General features: G+C 46.7%; 1 protein-coding gene across 9 annotated transcripts in view; it reads right to left on the bottom strand.

The window, feature by feature from the left end:
• Positions 1-1,111: 1,111 nt before the first annotated feature.
• The window catches only part of DPYSL2 (dihydropyrimidinase like 2), a 66,475-nt gene continuing 42,624 nt past the window's right edge, over positions 1,112-24,962 (bottom strand). For all 9 annotated transcript variants that reach the window (XM_065041040.1, XM_065041039.1, XM_065041042.1 and 6 more), the window contains 11 exons: positions 18,179-18,343; positions 17,002-17,063; positions 16,235-16,315; positions 15,306-15,374; positions 12,216-12,336; positions 9,253-9,409; positions 8,956-9,097; positions 8,564-8,734; positions 6,054-6,233; positions 4,509-4,674; positions 1,112-3,904 (listed from right to left, as the gene is read on the bottom strand). In XM_065041040.1, the coding sequence (XP_064897112.1) occupies positions 3,813-3,904; positions 4,509-4,674; positions 6,054-6,233; positions 8,564-8,734; positions 8,956-9,097; positions 9,253-9,409; positions 12,216-12,336; positions 15,306-15,374; positions 16,235-16,315; positions 17,002-17,063; positions 18,179-18,343 (1,406 nt within the window). In that variant the 3' untranslated portion in view covers positions 1,112-3,812. The remainder of the gene's footprint in view (positions 3,905-4,508; positions 4,675-6,053; positions 6,234-8,563; positions 8,735-8,955; positions 9,098-9,252; positions 9,410-12,215; positions 12,337-15,305; positions 15,375-16,234; positions 16,316-17,001; positions 17,064-18,178; positions 18,344-24,962) is intronic.

Below are 24,962 nucleotides of genomic sequence, written 5' to 3'. Positions count from 1 at the left end.
TTTCCAATTTAGACACTGGAGGAAGAAATAATGATAAAATAAAGATAAATGGATGCTCTGCAGATGTTAACTAAACCCCAGTGCTTTAGGTTGAATGTATCTTTTGCTGTGATATTGTTGGGACAAGTCAATGAATCCTATATACAGTGACCCCCTAGCCCTGCTCTATGGGATTTGATTGCATATATGCTAGTATCTAAGTTGCCAGTAGCCAAATAACTGCATGTCATTGGTGACAGAGCCAGGATCCCCACATTGACCAGAAATCTTTTAATCATTGGATGATCGTTGCCCCTTCTGAACAGGCAGAAAGTAAACCCTCGTCAAACTTCCCACTGGATGGGGCTGCCAGGTTTAAAGTTGTGTGGGGAAAGATAATTGCATTTCACCGAGCACCTAAACCTTTGGGCTCGTTCAAATGGGGAACAAGAACATAACATCATTGCAAAACCAGCTGCAAAGTCCAGCTGTGCTGGGATTCGGGGGCAGATCACCGCGGGGGATGCTCTGGAGGATGCGGGGATGCAGCAACCAACAGGCTGAGCAGCCAACAGCAACGCTGCCCCTTCCCGAGCCCTTCCCAGGATCCGCTGCCATCTCACCGTGTCCCTGCCACGCGGTAAAACCCAACCAGCACCACCACGAGCTTCACCGGCAGTTCTCCAGCCAGCTCCAACACTCCCCATTCCGTCATGTGTATGGGGCTCCTGTTTATGGCTGTTTATGTCTCTCCCATTCTGTGCCACCATTAGGAGGATCCAAGTGCAAACAAATTGGACAGCTGAGGGCTATACCAATAGTTTTACCTTCTTCTGCTCGCATTTCTTCAGCAATGTGGAGCCAGGAGTTTTTGGGCAGATGTCTCTGCTTCGGCAAATACTGTTTTAAACAGACAACCGCCCTGAGAAGCAGCTCAGGAAATTACGCCTGGACCACTGAATCCTCTTTAGCATCACCATCCTCCAAGGAATCCTGTGCATTTTGCTCCTACACGGCACTACCATCACCTGCATCAGCACCGAGATCCGAGCTCAGACAGGTTTTATCTGTTGAAGGCCCCGGTACGCGGTTACACAGAACACGCATCGCCTTGAGACACAGATGCACCTAGTGAAACAACAACATTTTGTCTTTATTAGGAGTTCCCATGGTAATATAACACAGAGTTCTTAAGGAATAAAACACAAGACTTGGGGTTGGGGTGGGGGATTTTTTGCCATTGAGACAATGGTCAAATATCAGTACTTCTTTTTGTCTACACACATGATCAGCTTTAGCACTTACAGCTCCTCCACTCATGGTTCACAATCACAAATCCAAGGGTTAAATCCAGCTAGTATTAAATCCTACTTCTTTTTTTATTTTTAGAGCTTCAAGTCACTGCGGTTAATTAATTAACTCATCGTCTTGTTTTTTCTTTAAGCATTTACATATGACATTCATTAAACAGACACAAAGCGGACGAGCTCTCACAGGAAAAAACATGCTTACATAGCCTGCAAAAAGCTTTTTTTGTGATTTTTTTTTGCTTTTGAAGAACAAATTAAAACTCAAAAGTCATCATGAGTCAGTGAAGGAAAAAAAAGGAAGACTTAAGTGAATACTGAAGAGCTGCAAGTGTTTCGGAGAATTGAAACGGATCTGCAATTCTTTCTTTTTCTCCCCAACTCGTTCAAATAGCTGCAATATATATTAAGTTCACGGACTACTTAACAAACAAAGTGCAAACTCTTTTATGCAAAACTAAAAGACTCAAGAGTTAAACCTAAATGCAAAATGCTTGGATGAATATGGCAATGTTTTTCTTACTTCGGTATCCAAAAGGGCCTAAAGGAATGAGGTGCTGAAGCTGGGAGGGTTTGGGTACCTACAGAGCTTCCAGATCCTTTGCGAATCCCAGCATTGATACTTCATATCAACAAATTTGGTATTTGTTTCTTAAAAGCCTTCATATAGTTGTTTTTTTCCCTAAAGGAACCTGTAAACACCATTTAAGAAAATACAAACATGGAAAAACGAGGTCGATGTACATGGCAAAGTACAAATAGAAGAGACAGCAGAAGATGCAGCCAAGTGGCAGGGTGTACGGACAGCGGGTGACACGGGGCAGAACCCCGGCTGCAAAAGCTCTGTGCTAAGGACAGGCCGAGTTCTGGGGACCATTGAGCCCTCCAGCTGAGCGGGAACCTAACGGCACAGGTTTATTCTCCATGCCCTGAAAATAATGAGCCTAAAGGATAAAAGACCTTCAGCCCTCGAAGACACTTAAACGCCCAGATCCCACCGACAGTCGGAGAAGCTGGGGCTCCTAAATTCATTTCAAGATCACTCGTGGCCTCTGGTTTCTCAAATCTGAGGAGGGTGGGGAATCACCAGGCGTCCTCATGAATATTTGCACAAAGGCAGATTCCTGAAGGAACGAGAGACTGAAATTCGCGCCATGTACGAGAGATTCTCAGCTGCTGTTGACCCTGTTGCTCTGAGGCTCCCAGCTCCAACAGCTGGGCATCTGGACTTGAGCTGGAATCGCCACAGATGCTCAGGCACACGCTCAACTGATCGGCCTTTCAATGGGAGCTAAAGATAAACTCTCATAAAGTTTTAAATAACCATTCATCGATGGCCAGGAAGGGGGAACGTGGCTGCTATAGAAACCTTTCAAGCAACATATTGCTCTTTGCGCTTGGCCCCCTGCTCATCGGTTTCCACCTCCAGGAATGAAAGACAAACTAACTACTAAAAACTTCTCAAGGGATTCCACCCCAGCTCCTCAGCTGGCATCCAGCCCTTTGTTTGCACCAGCTCAAGACCTAGTAGTGAAGTGAAGTGAAGTGAAGTGAAGATCATAGCTTATGAACCTGCTCCGCGGCCTCCTGTTGCAGTTAAGTGGCAAGTGCTGGCTGGAACGATGCAACCCAGGAACACCCCAAGTACCAGGGGGACAGTGACACGAGCAGGAGTCTGTCACTTGGATGAGGTTTGGGAAGGACCGAGAAGAACGGGGAGATCCCCCAGTTCTGAGATAAGGCTTCGTAAACACAATGATACAAACATATTAAAAACACACACACAAACGTGAAGAACGAAAAATTTCCTCAAGGACCTAATTTGCAGCAAAATCCAGAAGGAATAATAAAAAATAATGGAAAAACAAACCAACAGAACCGAAGTCCCCAAGGATTCTAGCTCACCCGGCGGCTTTGTCAGCTCCTAGTGCTGGGTCCTGCTCCTCTCCTGGCAGCACAGCTACTCAGCGGCCCCAAAGGCGGCGGTGGGGATGGTGACACACAGGCCGGGATGGGTGTCCCTCTGCGCTTCTCTAGCTATTCTGCTGGAACACAGAACCCTACGGAATATCCAGTTTTAAACCCTTGAACTACTCTTCTGCTTGACATTTAAAAAAAAAAAAAAAAAGCTATTTTAAACATTTATTATTTCTTTATTCCTTTTTTTTTGTGTGTGTCTTAAAGGCAGCTCCCGGGAAATTCACTTTGTCCTTCCTTTATTAAAAGAAAGATGCTGAATGGGACAGAGGCCACATACCTCAAACATCCTCTTTACATTTACTTTTGCGTGTCAGAGGTGTCAAAACGGGGTTTATTTCCTTAAATGTGTAGTGGCTGAGGGGGGGAAAAGTGAGAGGGGTTGGTGAAGATGAGGAGGGAATCTGAGGGGACTGAAAGAGGCGCCTTACTTCAGCCCCCCTCACTGGTTGCCCGCAGTAACTGTCACAGGCTCTAAAAGAATCAATAAAGGGTCTCCCGGTGCCCCCGTCCCCCGGTCCGCTAGGCGGGCACAGAAGGGGTCGGTCCTTAGCCCAAGCTGGTGATGTTGGCACGTCCGCCGGGCGGCGCCACGATGCGCTGGGTCGTGCGGCGGGGGATGTTGTCATCGATCTGTGCCCCTGCGGGAAGGAAAAGCAACGTCAGGTCCGCCCCATGCACTGACAGTTTGATGTGAGTGAGTCAGGAAGGACGGCTGCACTGAAACCCATCGAGTCCTCTCAGGCCAGGTTTAATGGTGTGCATCAAAACGCAGCATCTCGGGAGGAAAAGGCCTCAGTGCCCTCTACAGCGCTTTAATTCTGCTGAAACCTGTTCTGCGTGAATAGCTCCAAACATCTGAGCCACCCAGCCCTGCGCAGATAGCAGCTGGCTGAATGGTTTTCCCTTAGCGATTCTTTTTTGTTCTTCTTTTATAGTTCTAGTGCACTGAAATGGCACGCTGAGAAATCAAATCTGCCGCATACCAGAGCCACAGCTGGGCTGAGCTGGCAAAGCTCTGCTGAAGCTGGTGCCAGCTGCCCTCTGCAGACCCCCGGCCGAGGGCTGTGCGACAGCTCCTATCCTGCTCTTCTTCCTTTCTAAATGGATAAGCTCCGAGCTAAAATACGCACCACAGTCTCTCTCATCGCCTTGCAATTTCAGCAGAATTAATTCAGAGCATGGCAGCATAAACAAGCTGTGATTTCAAAGCACTAAATAATTTAGCCCCGTCAAAATGCGTACCAGACAAGCTGAACCCAGACTGGTGCAGGTTCCTCACGGGTGGCGCCTGCTGTTTGGCAGGAGACGTCTTAGCTGAAGATGCTGGTGTGACGGTCTTGGGTGTCACTGACACTTCGCAGACGGGTCCGTCGTAGAGGCCTCGAGGGACACCCCGCAGCTCGGCCAGCTGCAAAACACACAGACAGGGAGCCTGCGGGGTCAAACCAGCCTTCACAACAGACCAAAACAGCTGGCCAGATGTCACTAAGCCAAAGAGACACATTTCTGTGCTGATCCCGGGGCAGTCGCTGCTCTCTGAAGCAGCACGGATAAAAGGAAAGACACTCGGGGCTGCTGCGGATCCAGCTCTTTGCTGGTTGGTGTGAGCAGCCTGGAGAAAACAGACGGTTTGACCCTTGCACCACGAGTTCTGTCCTTTAATGAGCTCAACCCATTTGTTGTAGACTCCTGGCAACTCTCAAATAAACTTATTACTCAGCCCCAAAAAGCAAAACACCACCAAGACAGAGGTAGGGCTACTTAAAGAGGAGCCTGGCGAGCTTCACAGCGCCAGCTTGGGAGCTTCAGGCTGGCTTAAATGCAATTATTCCAGTTGAGATGCTGCCCAATTGGATTTATAGGTCAGACATATTTCTGTGTTAACACCAGAACATAACAGAAACCACAGATCTGTCCTCCACGGTCCTAAATTATTTGAGGCTGTAATATTGATAGCTTGCAATTCCTTCAAAAGAATAATTAAGGGAAGAGCATTTGCAAGGAATGTGAAGATTACCTGTGGCCAGCAGAACCAACACAGCTCTGTTTTTATCTGGGAGAAGGCAGCACTTCAAACATGAAGATGCTTTTCTTCTCAGAAGTCTGACTTCTAGAAACAGACTTCTTAAAGTCTCAGCAACTAAGTTGCAGCAGAGTTCAGTGTCATCTCCATCAGCTTTTACCAACTGAAGTCATATCAAAAGGCAGTTTCTGCTCTGCATGGGTGTATTGTACAAAAACACTTTCCCAACTATTTTAGCCTCTTATAAATAGGAAATTCTCACTTTTCAGCAGTCAGTAGGCTGTGCCTGTGACTCACCAGTCACCAGACAAGAGCATCTGATCATATCTGACAGAAGGGAAAGCAGAATAATGCATCTAGAACAATAAATTAGAAATCTAAACTGTTGCTGAAAGGTTTGATCTATAAATGCTATCAATAACTCTTGGTACTCCTGTGACAGGAGAAGCCTGCTGGGTTATTCGCAGATTGACTCATGTCCAAACTGGATAGTCCCTGGTCTAGATGTCCCAAAACACAGAATTAAAGAGCAGAAAAACAAAATTTGCAGAAAATCCAAGCTCAAGCCAAAGCATATTCCCGTCATGACTCAAGTGACGAGCAAAAATGAAAGAGGAATGAGATAACTAGGGCTCCTATCCAGGGAACGCTTTCTGCTGCAGAAGTGTGTGTTTGCGAGCCAGGGGACAGCATCTGTTTTCCACCCGCTTTAACCCGGGAGGTTCGGTCGGAGAACAAATGCGCGTCCAGCCGTGTCTACCCACCCTGCTCCTCGCTTTGATGCGCTTGTAAACGAAGTCAGGGAAGGGTTTCCTGGGGATATACCGTCCGGATCCCTCGGTGACGTGGAGATTCCCGTCCTCCAGCACGATCTTGCCCTGGCTGATCACCACCAGCGGAGACCCACGGCACTCCATGCCCTCAAAGATATTGTACTCCAGAGACTACGACAAACAAGAAGACAACGTGAAGCAAATATGTTCATCCCAGCAACGCCTGCTGGGCGTTAATTAGCTTTTGCTAATTGCCAAAGTTTTCAGGTCAGATGGAAAGAAACCTGACAGCGTTCACCTGCATCGCATATGCTGTGGTTTAATAGAAAGGCTGGTCTTTACTATCAGCCTAAATTTACTGAGCATTTGAGGAAATACAGTTTCAAATGAGAATATCTCAAAGCCTACCTGCTTGAATGCATTTAGGCACCTCTCTCTTCTGAATTGTGGGGGATTTAAGAGCCAAATGAAGTTTTAACTGAGTTTCATACTAAAAGTAATGTTAATTTTGGAAAGCCGTATTTCAAAGCAGTGTTTTGGTTGATGGGTGAGGGACCAGGGCAATCTTGTTTTACTCTTAATGGGATTGCTCATCCTCAATTAACAGGATTGGAAACATTACACCATGGAAAAAAGACAAGTTCTAAAGGAATTACTGAGAAACGTCCCACCCATGAAACCTCCTGAAACAACCATGTTATTTGGGGACTGTTACTCTAGTGACCATCTCTGAGACAAATCCAAGTCTTTTTTACGGAGCTAATAACAGAGTTTGTTCCTGAAGTGTGTTATAAGTATGGGTAGGCTTGACTGCAGATGTACAATTAGCTAGAACGGCGGTTAAACCAACACTGAACTGGGTCCAGTGCGAAAAAGAGCCATGGGGGCAAAGAAGGAGGCTGGTTTAGAAGCTTGTGAATTAGGTTGGTTCCAAGAACAACATCATCTCCCTCTCCAGCTCCTCATGTTTCCTTGCCAGACAGTGGCAAGAGCAGTGTGAATTCTTGGAAAAACATCCGTATGTTGCTCTAGCATTTAAAAATGTAACGATCATCTGATGCCACATAATCACTACGTCTCCCTGTGTCGCAGCAACTGTTCTGCCTGACTTTCAAAGGGGCTTTTGTTTTCTACTTGACCAAACTAGGATGCCTTGGCTCTAAAGGCATCACTCGTATCCATGAGGAAATTTAGAGTCCAATTAATTTCCTAGCGACAACAGCCATTAAATGGCAATAAGTGTCAAATACCCAATCCAGCAAGCTGCTTTCAGCTCTTTGAGACGCTCATAAGCACAAACCGAGGTTCAAACCACCAAATTCAGCACCTAACAGTGGTACAACCCTGGGTCCCTGCTCTAAGTCATTCCTCTCCAGATTGGAGGTGTGATGTGTCTGGAAGCTCCTCTACGGTGATGGAAGCGATTGATCCAGACTTCTGAGTCCGGACGCCTCTGCTGGACACCCAAGCAGAGGCAGGATGGATCCAGGCCATCTGTGACCAATTCTGACACAGAGTGAAATCACGGGGAAGTGAACCAAACCTTTCAAAAAAGTTTCTTTGTGAATGTGCCCAGGGATCCAAGCGTGGAAGAAAATTTTGCTCCTTCAGCTCCAGAGTGAATGAAAGCATTCACGGAAAAAAAGAACAAGGAGTTTTTTCCAGGGAAACATTCCATAGGTTCATCGCCAGCAGTGAAATAAGTCATCAACAAATGCAAACAGTGGTTGCTTTCTCTGAGACAGTACTCAAATGTCACAGGGAGACTCCAACCAGCCCTTTGCACTGGGACCGTTCTGCAGTTTCCCACGGGGTGAGACAGATTTTTCACTGTAGGGGCCAGGTGTAAGATATGGGACAGGGCTGTAGGACATAGGTTAACAGTGTCCCTAATGGTGCCACCACAAAGAAATGGGAGGAAGGTCTGGTTAGTCTGGGTGCTGCCTTATGCTTCCCTGTGCCAGCTAACATTGGGATGATCAACAGTAAAATCACATCTGACTCCACACACACGTGTGCCAGATCAGTACATGGTGTAAATCCACTCAGACTCGTAGATCTGGATCAGATCTCCAAGGTGTCCACGAGCTGATGAGCTTCACTGACCCCAACTAGAAAAGGGGGAGTTCACATTCCCACTGCTAGCGAGCCAGATGGTCATAAATGACACACTGTGATAAGAGGCCTTTTGGTATTTTAGAGGACTTAAAGAGCCTTCTGTGCGCTCAGATCCAAACATCCAACACTCAGAAAGAGCAGACAGTCTCTCTGCTCCAAGGGGAGTCTCTGGGGATTCATGTGATTTCAGATTTGGACTCAGTCGTCTTCCCTTGTGCTCACACAACAGAGCTGTACTGGGTGTAAGACAGAGAGGGCTTGGGGCATGGAGAAAACAAAGCCCTGAGTTGTCATGAGCTCTAGTTCTTGGCAGCACGATCTGGCATTACAGGAAGACAGAAGGAAATGAGCAGCAGAGCTCACATTGTAGAAAATATCCTTACTATGTTATGAGTCTTGGCAGAGATTGTCTTGACGCTGTCAGGATCCCAGATAACCAGATCAGCATCCGAGCCCACTGCAATACGGCCCTTCCGCGGGTACAGGTTGAAGATTTTGGCTGCGTTTGTGCTGGTCACGGCCACAAACTGGTTCTCATCCATCTTACCAGTCACCTGCGGAAAGACAAAAGGAGTCACTGCATTAGCCAGGTGGGGAATACTTCAAACTGCAAAGAGCTGACAGCACAGAGGATTCCAAATGATCTCTGCAGGGGCAAAAACCTCAAGTGGAAGGACCATAACAAGTGTCTGGGAGGAGATGATAATATAGAGCTGCAGCTCTTTCAGCTCTGAATGTCTAGTTGCGGCCTAAGCCTAGGACGTGTGTGACATACCACAGCCTTATCCCAGATGATGGACATCCTCTCTTCAGTCCCATTGGTTCCTTCAGGGATCAGGGTGAAGTTGTCCTTCCCAACAGCTTTCTGAGCAGTGTTGAAGGTGCAGTGGCCACTGCCAGTAACTTGGAGGTCTCCGCTGGAAAAGACAATGATAAGTATTTAAGATATTTTATTGTCACAGGTTCACTCCTAAAGGTAAAACAGCCTTTTGCTTGCCGGCAAAACCAGCTATTAACCACCCACTTGTCTCGTGATAAAGCACACGGTGTATGAACACAGAGCTCTACTCACCAGGCCAGTAGCGAGTTGAGAAAATCAGGAGTGGTTGGGTCAGGACTCAGTGGTGGGGAAGTAACAAAAGCTGCTGCCTTGGCCCAGTTCTTGCTCCAGTAGTGAGATCCATCGGTACCCAAGCTGGCTGTGATGGGCTCTCCGTACACCACGGTGCCTACAGGACAGGGACACAGACAAATCCTGTTCAACACTCCGCAGAAATCGTGTTATGTTACTAGGGGCACGTTTTCACATGCAAGCTCTGAATTTTACTTGCCTATCTAGAGATATCTATAGAAACACTGAGGATTTTCCAAAAATCAGTCTCTCAGACAAAGTATCGAAACAACTAAATACCTGATTTAATAATGAAGATACTGTTACTGATAAGAGCTTGGAGCAGTAAAATGTGCACAATGCCTTTTCACAATTGCTGAGGTCAGTGCTGATTCATTGTGCTTGAAAGGGTTATAGTAAAGATTCATTGTATTATATCCTGCACCAAGAACCTTAGGAAAGATGGTGATGGGAACTGTAAGAGTGTGAGGAGATCCAGTCTGACCCAGAAGGGATGTGGAAGAAAAAGAATGAACAAAAATAGCGCCTGCAATATTTTTATAGATGTGTACGTGTTAAAGATCTAACAAGGCTGCGTTTCTTGGAGCAGATAAGAAAAAGCTCCGATCAGGAAAGTTTCCTGCCAACAGAGAAGCCCATCGCAGACCAAGTATTCCTGGTTGACAAATGCAGTGATTCCCCCAAGGGTACACAGCAAATCTGTGGCAGAACTAGGAAATTAAACTGGATCTTGTGCCTCTCCGTCCAGCGCACCAACCACCAGTGCATCCTTCCTCCTCATTAACGTTTTTGGAACCACATGAAGGAACAGCAGATCCTTAAGGCCACGATACTTTGCAAGCTGGAACGCAGCAGCAACATCTGCACACCAAGCAGATGCAAGATGCTGCGACTTCAAAAGCGGCGCAAGCCGGTAGCCCCACAGATCTGCTCACCAAATGCAATCTTCCCAAAATCTCTGGGCCTATCCATCTGGTTCCCGAGCCCAGACACTTCATGTATTTGTATCTGCCTGCGAAAGACGTGGGGAGTTAAAATATTAACCCTGAACACTTCAATCAGAAAAGAGTAGCAAAGGCGATGCCAGAAGTGGTCAGAGGGTCTTACACACCTCACCATGCAGATTACAATACAAAAGATATTATTTGAGCTCTCAGGGAGCTGGGAAAGATGCATTAGCTGAGGCAGAACGACGCATTAACTGGGTTCACGCTGCTTCCAGGACCACACTGGAAGGTGTAGGAACACACTGGGTGTAGGAACAGCCTTTGTCGGGGGGATCCAGCAGCAGAGGAAGCGGCCGGCTGACATCACTTGCCACAAATAGGGTTATGAAATCAGAACAAGGCAAAACACACGCTGGCTATTAATGGGAGGCCTGTTGTGGGCCAATACATTGGGAGGATTGTTTGAGCTCCCCAATCTGCCAGCGACAGAGTCTGCAGGGAATCTCCTCCATACAAATGCCACTGGGAACATCTGGCTTTAAATAACATTCGTTCTTTTCCATTTAGCAAATCAATTCTGGTTTGTTTTTGCCTTGGATAGTCTTCAGTTGTGTTTCCTCTGTTGCTTGGGAGGGCAAGGCTAATGTGTGTGGCCCTCCCGGGTTACCCAGTTGGGTAACTGCACATCATTTAAATTGAATTATTTAAATTAAGGAACAGAGAACGGCATGCCGTTTATACCCCAAATTCTCCTTATAAGGAGAAAACGCAATCTGAATGAAAACTGTGTATGCTGGTTCACTCAGGAGGCCCGGTAAAGTGAGTTCTGTGGATCATTCACTTGGGACAATCCAGAGTAACATCCAGCCAAGTCGGGGTGCGTTTTACAGCTCCTGCAATGTAAGTGTATGATCCCTCACCCCAATGTTCCTGTCTGCTTGCCAGCTAGTGGTCAAGGGGTCAGCGAGCGTGGCAAGAAGGTGGTTTTCTTGCTGTTGCATCTCTGTGGTGTGCGTGTCTCCAGTACTTCACCTAGAAAAAGGCAGAGATGCTTCCCTGGCTTATAGGATTGAGTTGCGCAGCCATATCAAGTTGTTTTCTGGGGTAATGCAACACATACCCAATTCTGCATGTCAACACATCCCATGTCAGCATCGCCTCCACTAATGGAACTAGGAGAGGAAGGTTCATCCCAAACAGCTTGAGCTGCTTCCATACCACGAACAGGAAGAGATGCCTTGGAAATCAGTGCTCCTCACCAACTCTGAACTCGTTTAACAAGAATCATGGGACCAAAACACTTCTGAGCCAATACACACACACAAATCTGTTTGCTGCGGTAGGAAATCAGCTCTTCTCACACCAAACACCCAGATGGAAAGTGATGTCATTTGTATATCCATTCAGGTTTATTTAGACTGCATAGAATTAAATCCAACTTTTCTGAGGAAAGAAGGAGGAAAATCATCCTTCCTGCTTATTCACCCACCCAGAACTGCTTTAAATAGAAATGAAGGGTTTAGTCACAGAACAAAGCAGGGAGCCAGGCGCTTGTAACCCTTGCTCCTTGGGGGCAAGACAGCAGGGTGAGGACTTGGGAGAAGCTACCACATCTCTGAGAGCAGCTCAGTTCCCTCACAGGCCTCAGATTAATTAAATGGAGACAGCATGGAATCACTCTGTGATAACATGAAGGCATGTGGTTTAATGTGGTAGGATGAGTGGGGAGAAAGAGGCTCTAGGCCGAACAGAAGAAACATCTTCTGGCACTGATACGACCCCTGAATACTTGTCTGTGGGAGATGAGACACAAGCAGTTGCTTGGGACGTTTTAAAAAAGAGCCTGGACAATAACACTGGAAAAAGAAACCCTTTCTGTAGAGATGAAGCTTATGCTGGCAAGGAGTTGAACTGCATGAGCTAATAGGGTGTTGCTATCCAAGGGAAATAACTTACCCTTTTTCCTGGCTTGAGCAATGACATCAGCGGCACTTTTGCTCATCACCTTGGTGATATAAAGGGGGCAGTTGGTTTGGTTGGCGATGGTTATTGCCCGGTTCACAGCCTCTGCCTCCACCTGAGAAATAAAGTCAGCGGCAAGTTAGTACAGTAACATCCCAGTGTGGCAGCGCATCCCGTTCACCTTTGGAGGGTCACAGCCCCGGCTTTCACAGCAAAACAGGCTGTGCAGGGACAACAGGAGAGACTTTCCACCTCTCTGATTGTGAGCCAGAAAAATGTACAGTGTAATCACGATAATTAAAACATCATCGAGCTGCAGCCTCCTCTCACTACTATGTTTTCTCCTAGGCTGCTTCAAAGTTTCTCTGCAAGTAGACTACGTTCTGAAATAACAGTCCAGGTGCTCAAGGTCAGAGTGATTAAGCCCCTTCTTTAACCTAGACAAAAATAACCAACTAAACGTTGACTCAACAAAACTATTCATGTCCCAGCCCACGCAGAAGAGAGATGCTGAAGCCACATACTCTGGTAAGCCACGTTTGCAAAGCAGCCTCCTAAATTGTACCCTCCACTACAACATCTGGCTTGAGATCTGACAGAGTGTGAACCACCCCATAAATCAACTACTTTTTGTTGCATGCGTGGAGAGAGAACCTCAGCAAGACGAAGGGTCACTTTACAGCCTTAGAATGAACATCATCACTGCAGACTTTTGCAGATCACACATCTTTAGGAAAGCCGTCCAGATAACAGATAAAACAACAGGGCAATGCTCACAGTGCCTATCACGCTGTACCTGAGGTTTCCCACTTGCAAAGCAGGGATAAAGCAACACACATCACCAGATTTTTGACCAAAACACATTAGAGCAACTGCTAAGCAGGAGGAGAAGATTTTCTGCACAAGGCTGCTGAATTCCTGCCTTGTGCCCAGATGCTATGGTGACAGGCACATAACAATAACCCAACGACTAGTCCAAAGGGGAATGTTTGCAATTACCAGTACGTATTGGAAGCCCTAGCACAGCAGTTCTATTGGAAAAAAGAAAGACAGACATTTCCTGGAGCACTTGGACTGCTCTTGCTTTTGGCGTTTTTGTGGCTACAAGAAAAACAAAAAGTGATGGATTGCTCTGAAAAGTCATCGCAGAATGATCTGAGCTATGAGGGGGAGTTTTCCAGAAAGTGATGGGTGATGCTGACCTGGGATGGTGGTGCCTTAATTAAGGATCCCTTTGCTGGCTGGAACAACATGCTGAATACCATCACCTTGGCTTAGCCCGGGTTATTGAGGTTAACGAGTTAAAGCCACGAGTCAGCGGTGAAATTCATCCCTTCTGCTCCACCTGGGAACTGAGAAGATGTGGATGCTCCGAGCAAGACACAAACGCACATGGCCAGACCCTGAATGCTCCGCTCTGAGGCAAGTCTCACTGAATTGAGTGGGAGCTTTGATTTAGCCTTGCTCAACAACTCCTGCTAGTCCGTTGTAGACAGAGGTCTGAATTAAGCGGCTGTTCAGTGAGATGACAACCATCCTAAGTCCTCAGGGCAGACTGTACACTCTGTAAGGGGCTGTGTGAAAAGCCAGTTTTAGCGTTAACAGCACCCCAGAGGGACACCAAGAAACGTCCACTCCTACTGAATTCAACAGGAATTGCGGATCTGCTGCCCCCTCAGAATCTGGCCTTTGTCACCTGCCAGCTCCAAGGGAGTTGTGTGTTTTTAAAAACACTAAGTTACACCCACATTGGAGATAAGGGGAGGGAACCAGATGACATCGTTTCCTGCTCTGTTTCCTATGACTTTCAGGGAGGAAAATTTTGGACCAAACGCTTCCGCCTGGGGCAGACAGCGCAGCTGAGTTCAGCTGCACAGAGCTGCCCAGCGACGCTGGGAAAAGGCTTTACTGGTCCCCATTTGAGCCAGGCACGTGTCCTCACGCAGCCTTCCTTGCTGTATTGAGAAAGAACACATTTCCGCACAGATGTAACAAACCCCCCAAGCCAGGGAGCCACGGAGTTCACGCTTTAAAGCTGCTGCTGCGCTAAGGATGAGCTTTGAAGTAGCCAGACAAGACTTGGCCAGTTTGATGGCCAGACCCTTCAATTTAAGGAGCAGCCTTCCTTTGAAGTCAACAGAAGTTTAGGGGTGCTCCACAGATGAGCCCCAAGTGTCATGTCGGCATCTGTTCCCGTTTGTCCTGATGCAAGCCAAAAAATATGTCAAACCAACCCAAAAATGCAGGAGTGAGTGGGCGGAAAGCTCAGTGCAAGTGTTTGCTCACAACGTGCAGGAAGCACAAAATCCCAGCTCCCGGAGCCAAACACAAATTCTGCGAGGATTCACATAATGCCCAAGTCAAGCGTTTTGTTTTCCCCTTCTGCATTAAGCAACTGAGTGATTTATGTTCCTACTGAAATGTCTCTGGATGCTGCTTCTCTGAACCAAGGGGAAGAAACAGAGAGGGAGCGCGAGGAGCACGTGTGGATGATCTCACACCCCCAGCTGCCACATCTGGCAGTCAGCAAAGCCCCGATATCTTTCTTGCAGGAACAAAAAGAACAGCTTGTACGTAACGGATGGACTTCTGGAAGCCAGAATGCCATAGTGAGATGTCCAGCGTAGAGACACTGAAAGACTGGAAATGAAGAATTCAATGGGAACCAACCAGAAAAGCAAAATGTTAAGGTTCTTTATTTGATTCTCTCTTTAGATATCTGGTATTTGGGCAGGGACTTGATAGACCAACTCAGATAATCAACAGAAAGAGATGAGCTTTACCAGAGGGTGAATCACATCTTAGGCTGGGTTAATTACTCTCTGGAGATGTCCCCTTCTCCAGTACAGAAGATGAGGGGGCTCCTCAGTTCCTCATAAGTACTCATAGCAGTTAGTTTCTAGAAGGGACTAGTTACTAGTTAGTTCCTAGAAGCATGTTATCCTCTTCCCATGCAGCAATAACCTTTACAGCCAGGATAAAATTGTGTTTCTGGCCGCATTCATCCCAATATGAAGGTACCTGATGGCAACACAGAAATCTTATAAACTGGGGGTGTAAATGCAGAGGCAGTAAAGTCCTCACCTCTTCGGGTCTGCTCAGCACATGCCCTTCAGGACCTGTGATCCCCAGTTCCAGGATCCTTTGCTGCTCCTGAGGCCGAGAGAAAAAAGAGCAGGAAAAGGATTTAAAGCAACATGCGTTTTTCTTGCAAACACAGCTGTTTGACAGAGGTACAAGTGAGATCCGAAGCATTCATGCAAGCTAATCATCACAAGGGGCTTTACAGAAGGGCCTTACAACCAGAGTCCCGTCCAACTTCCCCGGCTGAGAATAACCAGAGCTCACAAAGCCCTTGCTGATTTGTTCACAGGAGGTCAGGGAAACCTTGTATTTTGATTTGCTCCCCACTGGGTTCATAACCCCTCAACTTTCACTACACATTTGCGTCTATAAAATCATCTCTAAGATGTGGCAAAAGGGTATCTCATGAAAAAATCATCCTGCAAGTGCAGCCAACTGGGCTCAAAGACTCAGGTGGGCTCTTCCCCAGCCAGGCAATGCAGAAATCCTCCGCAACACCAAGTTTTCATGTATAAAACGAGCTGGAGATGAGATTAAATCCAAATACATTATTAACATTTCTTTGTTGCTGTTTAAAGGATGTACAGATCCCAAACGTCAGCATCCCAGGTACTGTATGAAGGGATTTCCTTTCCCTTCCCTGCGCTCAAGTTACCGCTGAACATTTTACTGGACACAGCGACAGTCCCACCCAGACACAGTCTTATGGGGAAAAAGGCAAAGAAGGCCATGAAAGCTGCCACAAAAACCTGCTTTATCAGTGGCAATGAAGGGGATAACACTTGACATACAGCTCTGCTTGCATCCTTGATACAGCTATGCTATACTTGTAGAAGTCTTGGTGATTTTCTGTTTGCAAAGAAGGAATTGGAGTTTAAATCCCTCCCAGCATTTTGAAGTTAATAATCCACAGAATAAACACAACATACCTCAGCGATAATGTCACCATTTTCAGCGTGCACTTGTGCTGTTGCACCAATATCCCGGATTACACTCAGGACCTCGTATATCTGGAAGAACGAAAACACACGTTACAATATCCCCTGAGTGGACACTCAGATACACACACCTATTATATAGTATATGCTCCAGTCTCCTTCAGCACCCAGAATTTTGCAGAACGGCGATAACTGCCGTACACCACTGCCTCCCACACTGTTCCAAATGACTCCCAGGCATTCCTCTCCTCCCACCACATACAAACCGCCCATCCCAACAATTAAATGTACCCAAACATCTCCACCAGAATAGCAAATGGGAGGGCAATTCCTTTTTAAGGTCCCAACGCCAGAAACCCACTTCTGGATCCGGATCCGCTTGAGCTGATGAACGCACAGCAGAGTTATGCCAGAGATCTCACTGTCCTGCCCTAAGCAGAAAGCAGCAATTTATAAAACTGCCACTGCTTCCACACCAAAGGAGTTGGAATAAAACCTTAGATCTCTCAAAATGAGCGCTTTGCCATTGCTTCCCCCAGCCAAGCGTTTCAGGGTTTGTTGTTGGGTTTATTTTAAATTTAAAAAAATATCTTCAAACCAGAGCTCTGGGTACTGTTGCAGATCTTGGGTACTGTTACACATAAAAAGATTGAAACCAGAACAGAATGTCAGATCCAAGCGTATTAAAATTAAACCCGTATAAGAGACTAACACACAGTTTACAGTGACAAAAGCACGTGAACATTAAGCCTTCCTACCTGAGAATCAGTTAGCTGAAAGCGATCTTTGAAAGCCATGTAAACCAAGAAGGAGTTCACACCTGGCAGAAAGCAAGCAAAGGGATTATGTTTGACACACCAACTGCATGCACAGACAAAGCTACGAAACACACCGTTCCTTAAAGAGAGATGTCCCCCTCAATCAGCCCCCCAGCACTAATGATGGGTGGACACATAAATTACTCGAACCCGCTGTGAAATGTGGACACACGAGTGCGTGCGCACCGGCACATGCGCTTTTACCAGACCACAGCGTAAAGCCGGGATCTCCGCAGCCATGTGGCATTTATTAGCGCAACTGATGAGAAGGGAGCAGCCTGCGCTCCAGCCGTGGGGACGGCCAAAGCCCTCGGCTCCCACTTCACAGGGAAATTAAGAATAATTCTGTGGATTCAGCACTGCAGGAGGTTGAGTGAAAAAATAAGCAAAATGCATCGCACACAAAAGCAGAGACCAGGCCTGGCTGCCCGATCCCTCGCTCCCTCCTGCGAGGGCAATGGGAAATCTGTGTCTGTCTGTGTGTCCTCCTGCACCGTGTCTGTACTGACCGACACACAGGGAGGTCTCCTAACTCAGCTTTCCCTCTCCTGCCTTCTGAACTAATTACCCGGCACCTACGGGAAAACACTCATTAGGATGTAAGAGGTTGGGTTTTTTACATTACAAACAGGATGGAAAATTGCTCTAGTTTAAGGATGAAACGTCGAGAAAATTTAAAGCGGGGAAAAACCTATGAGGTCATTCTATTCAGTTCTTCCCCACTTTTAGCAACTAGTGCTGGATTGTTTCTTCCAAGTCTGATTCTTCCCTTGCTTGCAACAGTGTAATGGTCAAATCAACCACCTACCTGCACTAATGAAAATAAAAGGACCTCCACTGAACCAATGTGCTTCTCTGCCTGGCAGCAGTGAGAGATTCACCTCTGCAAATCAATGCTCACCCACCTCACACATTGCAACACCACCAGTGACACCAATCCCCTGAGCCCTCTCCAGCAGCGACTGGCCAAACCTCCACCAGAAGCCAGAATGGGCCAAGTTAATGTCAGCGCCAAGAACAGCTTTATTCAGATGTAAAAGTAAAAATTTCCACAAGAGCCTGCCCTGAAAAATAAAGAGGGGAAAGGCTTCTTTGAGTTTGGGTTAACTGAACTTACCATGGTCTTTAACCAGAGCTTCCATCTCCTCCTGGACACCTTTATGCCACTCGGTGATATCCACGTGCAGAGAGTAGTCGCAGCAGGATTTGCTGTCTGCCCATTCTCGCCACTGGTCGAACGCAGTCAGCAAACTGGTCCCTGGCTCAGGAACTACGTGATCAACTGGGAAAGACAACCGAAGCGTTAGTCAATGGCTGGCGCTGTAGCTTTCCTGGATGTCCAAGACAGAAAGCACACTTTGCAGAGGCTGCCGCAAAAACACGACATCACCTTCCCCTGAAAATATTTGGGTTTGAAAGACCTGGTTTCTGAAGCCCCACATGTGATTACGGAGCAGAAGCTGAAGGAAATACTTCAATTAGTACAGCCTGTTTATTGCAATTGTTTGTGGAGGAAGCAAATGAAATTCCTGGAGCAGCAAAACCAAACCACTGCAGAGAGCTCTATAAACACCGCTCCCCTGTTTGGTGACAAATAAACAATGTCACAGGCAAGATCCCCTGTGAGCATCAGTCAGCAGCTTTCAGGGCTCAGCACCTTGTGTTGCAGCAGTGTCTTTGTGCCTCTGGACACGCTAGAAATGCGTCCAAAGAGTGTAAAGATGTTATTACTGCTGGCACGTACATGGTGACAACCAAGGAGTCCATGCATGGATCGGAGCTGCTTCGTGCTGCACATCCCAACCAAGAGAACCCTCCAGAGACACCAGCTCAGTCTGATTGTCCTTCTAACCTAACGCGTTCGGTCCAGCAGCAACTGTGTTCCCAGGCAGCTACAGGACATTCCACCAGTGCTGGAGATGCAGAACAGCCTCAAAGGGTAACAGAGAGATTCGGATCTGAAGGTCTAGCGGTCCTCCCAGTAATTTGAACGGCATTCCATGTTTTATTTGAACGCGCGGCATCTCTAAGATCTTCACTACGCACACTGAAATTAAAGACGCAAGCCAGCATCTCAGAAACTGAACTGCTGCTGAGAGAGCAGGAAAAGCCTGTGGGACTTCGGGGTCACAAACTCGGCAGGCACTGTTGGGGAGGAGGAGAGCGGCCTGGCTTGATCTTACATCAAATCGCACACACACACAAAAATTGCTTCAATTATCAGCAGATAAATTCAAGCCGGTTATTTTTAACTTCGCTGGTGAGTATCTGGGCTGCCATCGGCTCAGCAGCGAGCTCTAAATCACAGCTGGGATAAGAGACCAAGTCCTTGGGCCCGACTCTCAGTGAAGTACAAAGCTTTGCTTCACCCCCCAGATTCAGCAGCCTAGATTTACTGCTTTTGCACTGCCTTAAGAACTAGATTTACACCAGGAGCTCCCGACCCGCTGCAAAAGCAATACTGCTCTCCTGAACAACAGCCGAGTCGGTAATGACATCCCCAACGTCTGAGATGTGCAAACGCTGCAAAGAGCCAAGAGGTTTTACCCAAAACGACGTTGTTCCTGCAAAGCCCTGCTCACCCCCTCTCCCTTCTGCAAAGGTGGCTATGGGATAGATATCAAAACAGTAATTAAAATGTACTTTTCCAAAAGGCTTGTGTTTGCCCCTTGAAGGATGAGGCCAGCAGAGGCCGTGGGGCTCAGAAGGGGCTGGTGGCTGCTCCGATTGCTGTGTCCTGCCCATGAGAGCAATCCGCACTACGAGAGAAAGCTCCGAAATCTGCGCAGTGGCTGGAATCTGATCAATAACGTGCTTTTCGGCACCCTCGGGAAAGGCGACCCCAGCTTCATCAGCTGAAAAACTGCCCTGTCTTTTCAAAACAATCATCCCATTCCTGTTCCACGAGCTCTTCCTCCCCAGTGGTCAGCAACGTACCACTGGTTTCCAGACCGCATTGTTTCTTGGCCAGTACGTAGCCCCGTGTCACTCTGCCAGAGTTGATCTTTAGCTTAAATAGTATGAACAACAAGGAGGAAAATAACATTCTCTCTGCATTACCAATGGGATATGGAGAAAACCAAGGTTTTCACAAATGGCCAGCGCCTTAACGCAAGAGTTGTCTTCCTCAGCCTACTAATTAAAAAGCAAAAAAAGCTCATTTAATCTCTTACACATCACCATAACAAATCCATCTCTACTTAGACCAAAGGTGGCCTAAGAGCTCTACCAACCCCGAGATGATACGTGGCTTACGGGCATTAGGAAATTCTGCCTGGAGACACCAAGGGGTTAACACCGCAGAGTCTTCACAGCCCAGCACGGAGCCCCCAGGAATGACTCTGGTGTCTCGCATCGGAGCTTTATCACCAGTTTATTTCATGCGCTGCCCAAGTCTGACTAACGGAGTTTGTGGAGGGAGTGGGAGAGGGGGCAAGGGAGCTCGATCGGATCGTTGACAAAGCCAAACCACAGCTGGTTGCAATAAGGGTAAGGGATGGAGGTAGCGGTGCATATGTGCATGAAAATCAGCTCCGGGGATTAGGGGTATCTTACATGGAAGCTGTGCTGCTGACACATCTCATAGCAGCTCCCCTGAGCTCACCGACAGCCAAATCACCCATCATCCCCACCAAAGCGGAACAGTTTGTTTCCATAGCAGCGCTCTGCCAGGCGAATATTACTGACCAACGACTTCGTTATATTCACATGGAAGAAGAGGGCAAGCAGGCAGTGTCAATGTGCAAGGCAAGCCAAGAGCCTTCAAAGTCTGGTGATTTAACCAGTCCAAAGAGAATCGGTGAAGGAGCAACACAGAGAACATCCCATGGGATGCCCGACATGCAGCATCCTGAAGCGGGTAACAAGCTGTGTGGCCACAGCTGAGGCAGCAGAAGCAGTAGATGCTGCACATAAGGAAGGTGGATGTAACCCTAAGTGCTAGTCTAGAGGTAATTCAGATACAAATGCAAACGTCTCTTCAGTTCTACCATCCCTTGTTATGGAAGGGGCTGACTACATGGCAAGATCATGGCCTACATCCCTACCTGCTAGGCCTCATGGAAGTGTTGGGGTTTTGGTTGTTATTGCAGTAAATTGTTGTTATTTTTAAGTAAAAACATAAGTGAGAAGGAGCATAGATGCTTTAAAGGAGAAGAGCCAAGACTGATTCTCTGCCTGATGTTAGAAGGACTGAGCATCGCAACTACTCCTGCCTATTGCTATGGACAGGAATCACCCACACGCAGCTCCAGAGAAGTTCTTCCAGCCCTTAGCACAGCTCGAGAGCTCAGAATAGAACAACAAGCTCTTTCTTTAAGGTCCCTGTGCTTCAGAGCAGCCCAAAGCAGCTGATGAAAGCTCCAGCCGCTGTGTTCCCACAGCCCCGGCTTCCCAAGATGACCCTTGGGTATGATGTGCCGCAGGACCACGGACACAAGGTCTTCTGACCCACCGGAGCACGCAGCAAAGCCAACCGTGGAGGCTTCCCATGCGAAAAGCAGCGTCCTGACCTCACTGAACCACAGCTCTCTAGGGAACCCGACAGCTTACGGCTCCATCTTTCCTTCCTTCATCTCAGAAATCAGGAATGTTCAGTTCCTGGAGCGGCCTCACGCCCACAGGACGCGCTCAGGACAAACTGTTGTAATGTCGACTGTTGTCACCCCTTCGTTGTCTAGACCACGACAGCCTTGATCTCTTTGTGCTTCCGAGCCTGGATGTTTTCTTCCTGTTGCTGATTATTGCTGTAGAAATCATGTCAGCTGCTGAGGTCTGCAAAGGAAGTTGCCAGCTCCATTTAAGCTCAAAGCTTGCTCCGAAAACAGAAACAAAAGGAAAAAATCATTAAAGTATCACTTCATCAGTACTGAAACCTTCAAAGGAGGAATTAAAGAGCTTGTGGTCCTGTAGTGGCTCCCTGAATCAGAGCGAATTTCAGGCCTAATCCTAATGTTTCTCTTTATTTAATATACACTCTCAGCAAGTTACACGGCAAAGCCAAAGTTAGGATGACAGTGGTTTCTCAGTTATGAACAGAAAACATTCTGCAGATTTATCTTTTAACCTTCGGAGATGCAGAATCCAAAAATGTAGCGGCCTGGTTTACAAGCTGGTTTACATTAGCCAAGCAACTGCTTTTTAAAAAGAAATACTTTTAAAGGATTTTGTATTATACAAATCAGCTAATTTTTCCCTTGATAAAATACTGAGATTCCAAAATTACTGGATAGTCTGTTTGTCTTTATCTCAGACAAACCGAGCGTTCACCTCCCTCTGGAAGGCAGTCGGATCTCAGCACCTGCGCACCCACATGCCGTGATTGTTCCAGCCACCATCACTAAGGCTCTTAATTACCCCTCCGACGTGCCTGGTTCTGCTCTCCCGTCATTACACACGGTTTTACGTCGCTTACAAGGTGCATCTGCTCTTTCTTCTGAGTATTTCAGCTCCCTCCCACCCACCATCCAGGGCTGGTTTTCTGCCTGTCTCGCTCATGATCCTTCGCTCCTCCTTGGCCAGATTAATCGGCTCAAGATTAAAGGCAGACAATAAGCCGGAGTGAGACAACAACACTAACCACTGTGAGCTTATCTGTGTGGCTTTAATATAACAGAGCTGGCCCTCAGCCACCCTGAAATGTTATGTGTCCTGTGAGCCGAGATGGTTGAATGCTGTGGGGGAGAGATAACAACCATCAGTGCATCCGTGTTAAATGAAAGGGGAAGGCAAAAACTTAGAGGAATTGATTTTAAGGCAACTTTCCAAGTATGGAGGAAGATAAAGTAGTATTGTTTTAACACAAGCGTAAAAATATCTAAGTAGGGCAGGAGAAGCGACAGCATCAGCTTATAAAGCAGCAGCGTTTACTATTCACGTCGCTGATCAGCGTGCGTATTAAGGGTTGGCTTTGAGCATCTCTTGGTTCTTCATGCAGCCGCTCTATCTTCTCAGGTACTTCAAACCCACACGGACCCACTGGCTGCACAGTCCACTCAAAACGGTGCCAATCTCAGCTCTAAACAGCGGCTTTGTAAAGCCCTGTATCACAAATTGGCTCCCTCTTAAAACCTGGGTACACTGTGCCCTTCTGGTCCTCAGGAGCTTTTCTGCAGCCGGGTGATATCTGCTCTGAACAAGCACCCGGTTTGAGAACGGAGCAAGTTATTGTGCATGGGCACAGGGAACACACACAGGAGGCTGGGGAATTTAACTTTGAGACTGAAACCATAAAACAATCCCATCTAATCTCTCCCTGGCACTTGGAAGCTCTCACAAAAATGCACTTGAAGAGCCATGCCTTCATATTTTTGACCTCTCGCTAAGCTCAAGAGAAATTATTGCTGCAGTGGGAGAGCTGAACTCAGCTCTTAGGCTTGCCTTGAAAACAAAACTTAGCTTTTTGGATGGATGTCCTCGTGGGTGGGGATTAATGGGGTTTATAGCTTCCTGGTATTGTAGCATGTTCCATTTTTTGCTCTTTTGCATCCTGCCTCCTCTGAGCAGGCTCTGCCTTGTTAAAGCCCTTCCTGGCTTTGCTAGAAATAGCCCTTGGTTCCAGCTTTCTCCTGTACAGGTTTAATTACGTATTGTCTGAAGCATGAATTTCTTCTTGCTCTTCAGCTGATGAACACCACTACCAGGAAGGAGAAAAACGGTTTGATATGGACAATATAAACGTGAATTAGGGTCAGATGTTACCAAAATTGTGTATGTAATAAAATCATGGATGAAGGGTTCCAGTTGCTATTATAAACTGCAGTTTTACGCGTTATTTCCTGCTCCTACGAGCATTAAATGTGCCTATTGTTTAAGAGGAGTTTATAAGGTGAAAATCCTTAACGTTTTGGCTTAACTGCTAGCAGGCAGATTTCTCCTACCCCAAACTTTAAATAGCAGCTTGATCACTATAAACACATCTGCCTTTTTCATACTACTTAATCTTCACAGCAACTGCATGTGATGAAATCTGGTGAATTTATTGAGTTGTACATTTTGTCACAAGCCATTTTATTGAAAGGTTGTAATTAAATTCAGCCCTGGCAATTGCACAGCTCCCTACTTAGAAGTCTGGAGTAGCTGCTGGTCTGCGGCTGCAGGATTCTCTGGGCACTGGTGTGAACTGGGAGTGATGCTGGGAAAGCAAGTGGAATACGTGATATGTATACGATATACGTCGATATACGTGAACTGAAAGTCAGGCCTTTAACTCACCCAAGAAGTTTCACAGCAGATAATCCCATAATCACAGACCTTATTTCATCCAGAACTTTCAAACTCTCAGCTAGTAAAATCCCTTTTACTATTGGTTATATATCATTATGACCGTTTTGTATGTCAAGAAATGAAACTACCAAAAGCTGCCTTGCCCAGTAACAAAGTTTCGCCCAAGTCAAGCCTTCCAGCAACAAGATTCCTGCTTGAGTATTGAACCACAACTGCCGGCTCACCGGCTCTGCAGCAACTGAGGCAAGAAAGAGACCTCGGCAATTCTTCTGACCTCAAAAATCCCCAATCAAGACACCTAGAAGAGCCTCACACCTCCCACGTTCTGATTTCATAGCCTGTTCTTCCTCTAAACCACACTCCAGGTCATGCTTTTGATCTAGGACAAGAAAGGATAACGACAAGACGGCTTTTAAGGTCACCGTTTCATGTATCTGACATACCTGAGCTGATACACTTGAAGGTAACGAAAAGTCAAATGAAGAATTTTCTTAACAGTCTCATTCCCACATTGTTTTATCATTGTTTGTGTTTCTCCTCCAAGATACCGAAATAAAGAGATTATTTTGAAGGGTAACAACAGTTTGCACAGAATAGTATTTACAGCGCTAATACAACTACGCAAGGACTGTTCGCTTGTCTGCGTCTGCCAAACCAAGGGAAGAAAAGGCTGAACA

The sequence above is a fragment of the Columba livia genome, chromosome 25 (assembly GCF_036013475.1).
Source record: "Columba livia isolate bColLiv1 breed racing homer chromosome 25, bColLiv1.pat.W.v2, whole genome shotgun sequence".
In the NCBI taxonomy this organism is placed as follows: Eukaryota; Metazoa; Chordata; class Aves; order Columbiformes; family Columbidae; genus Columba; species Columba livia.
Note: the sequence above shows the minus strand (reverse complement) of the source record. Positions and strands in the feature narration are given on the sequence as shown.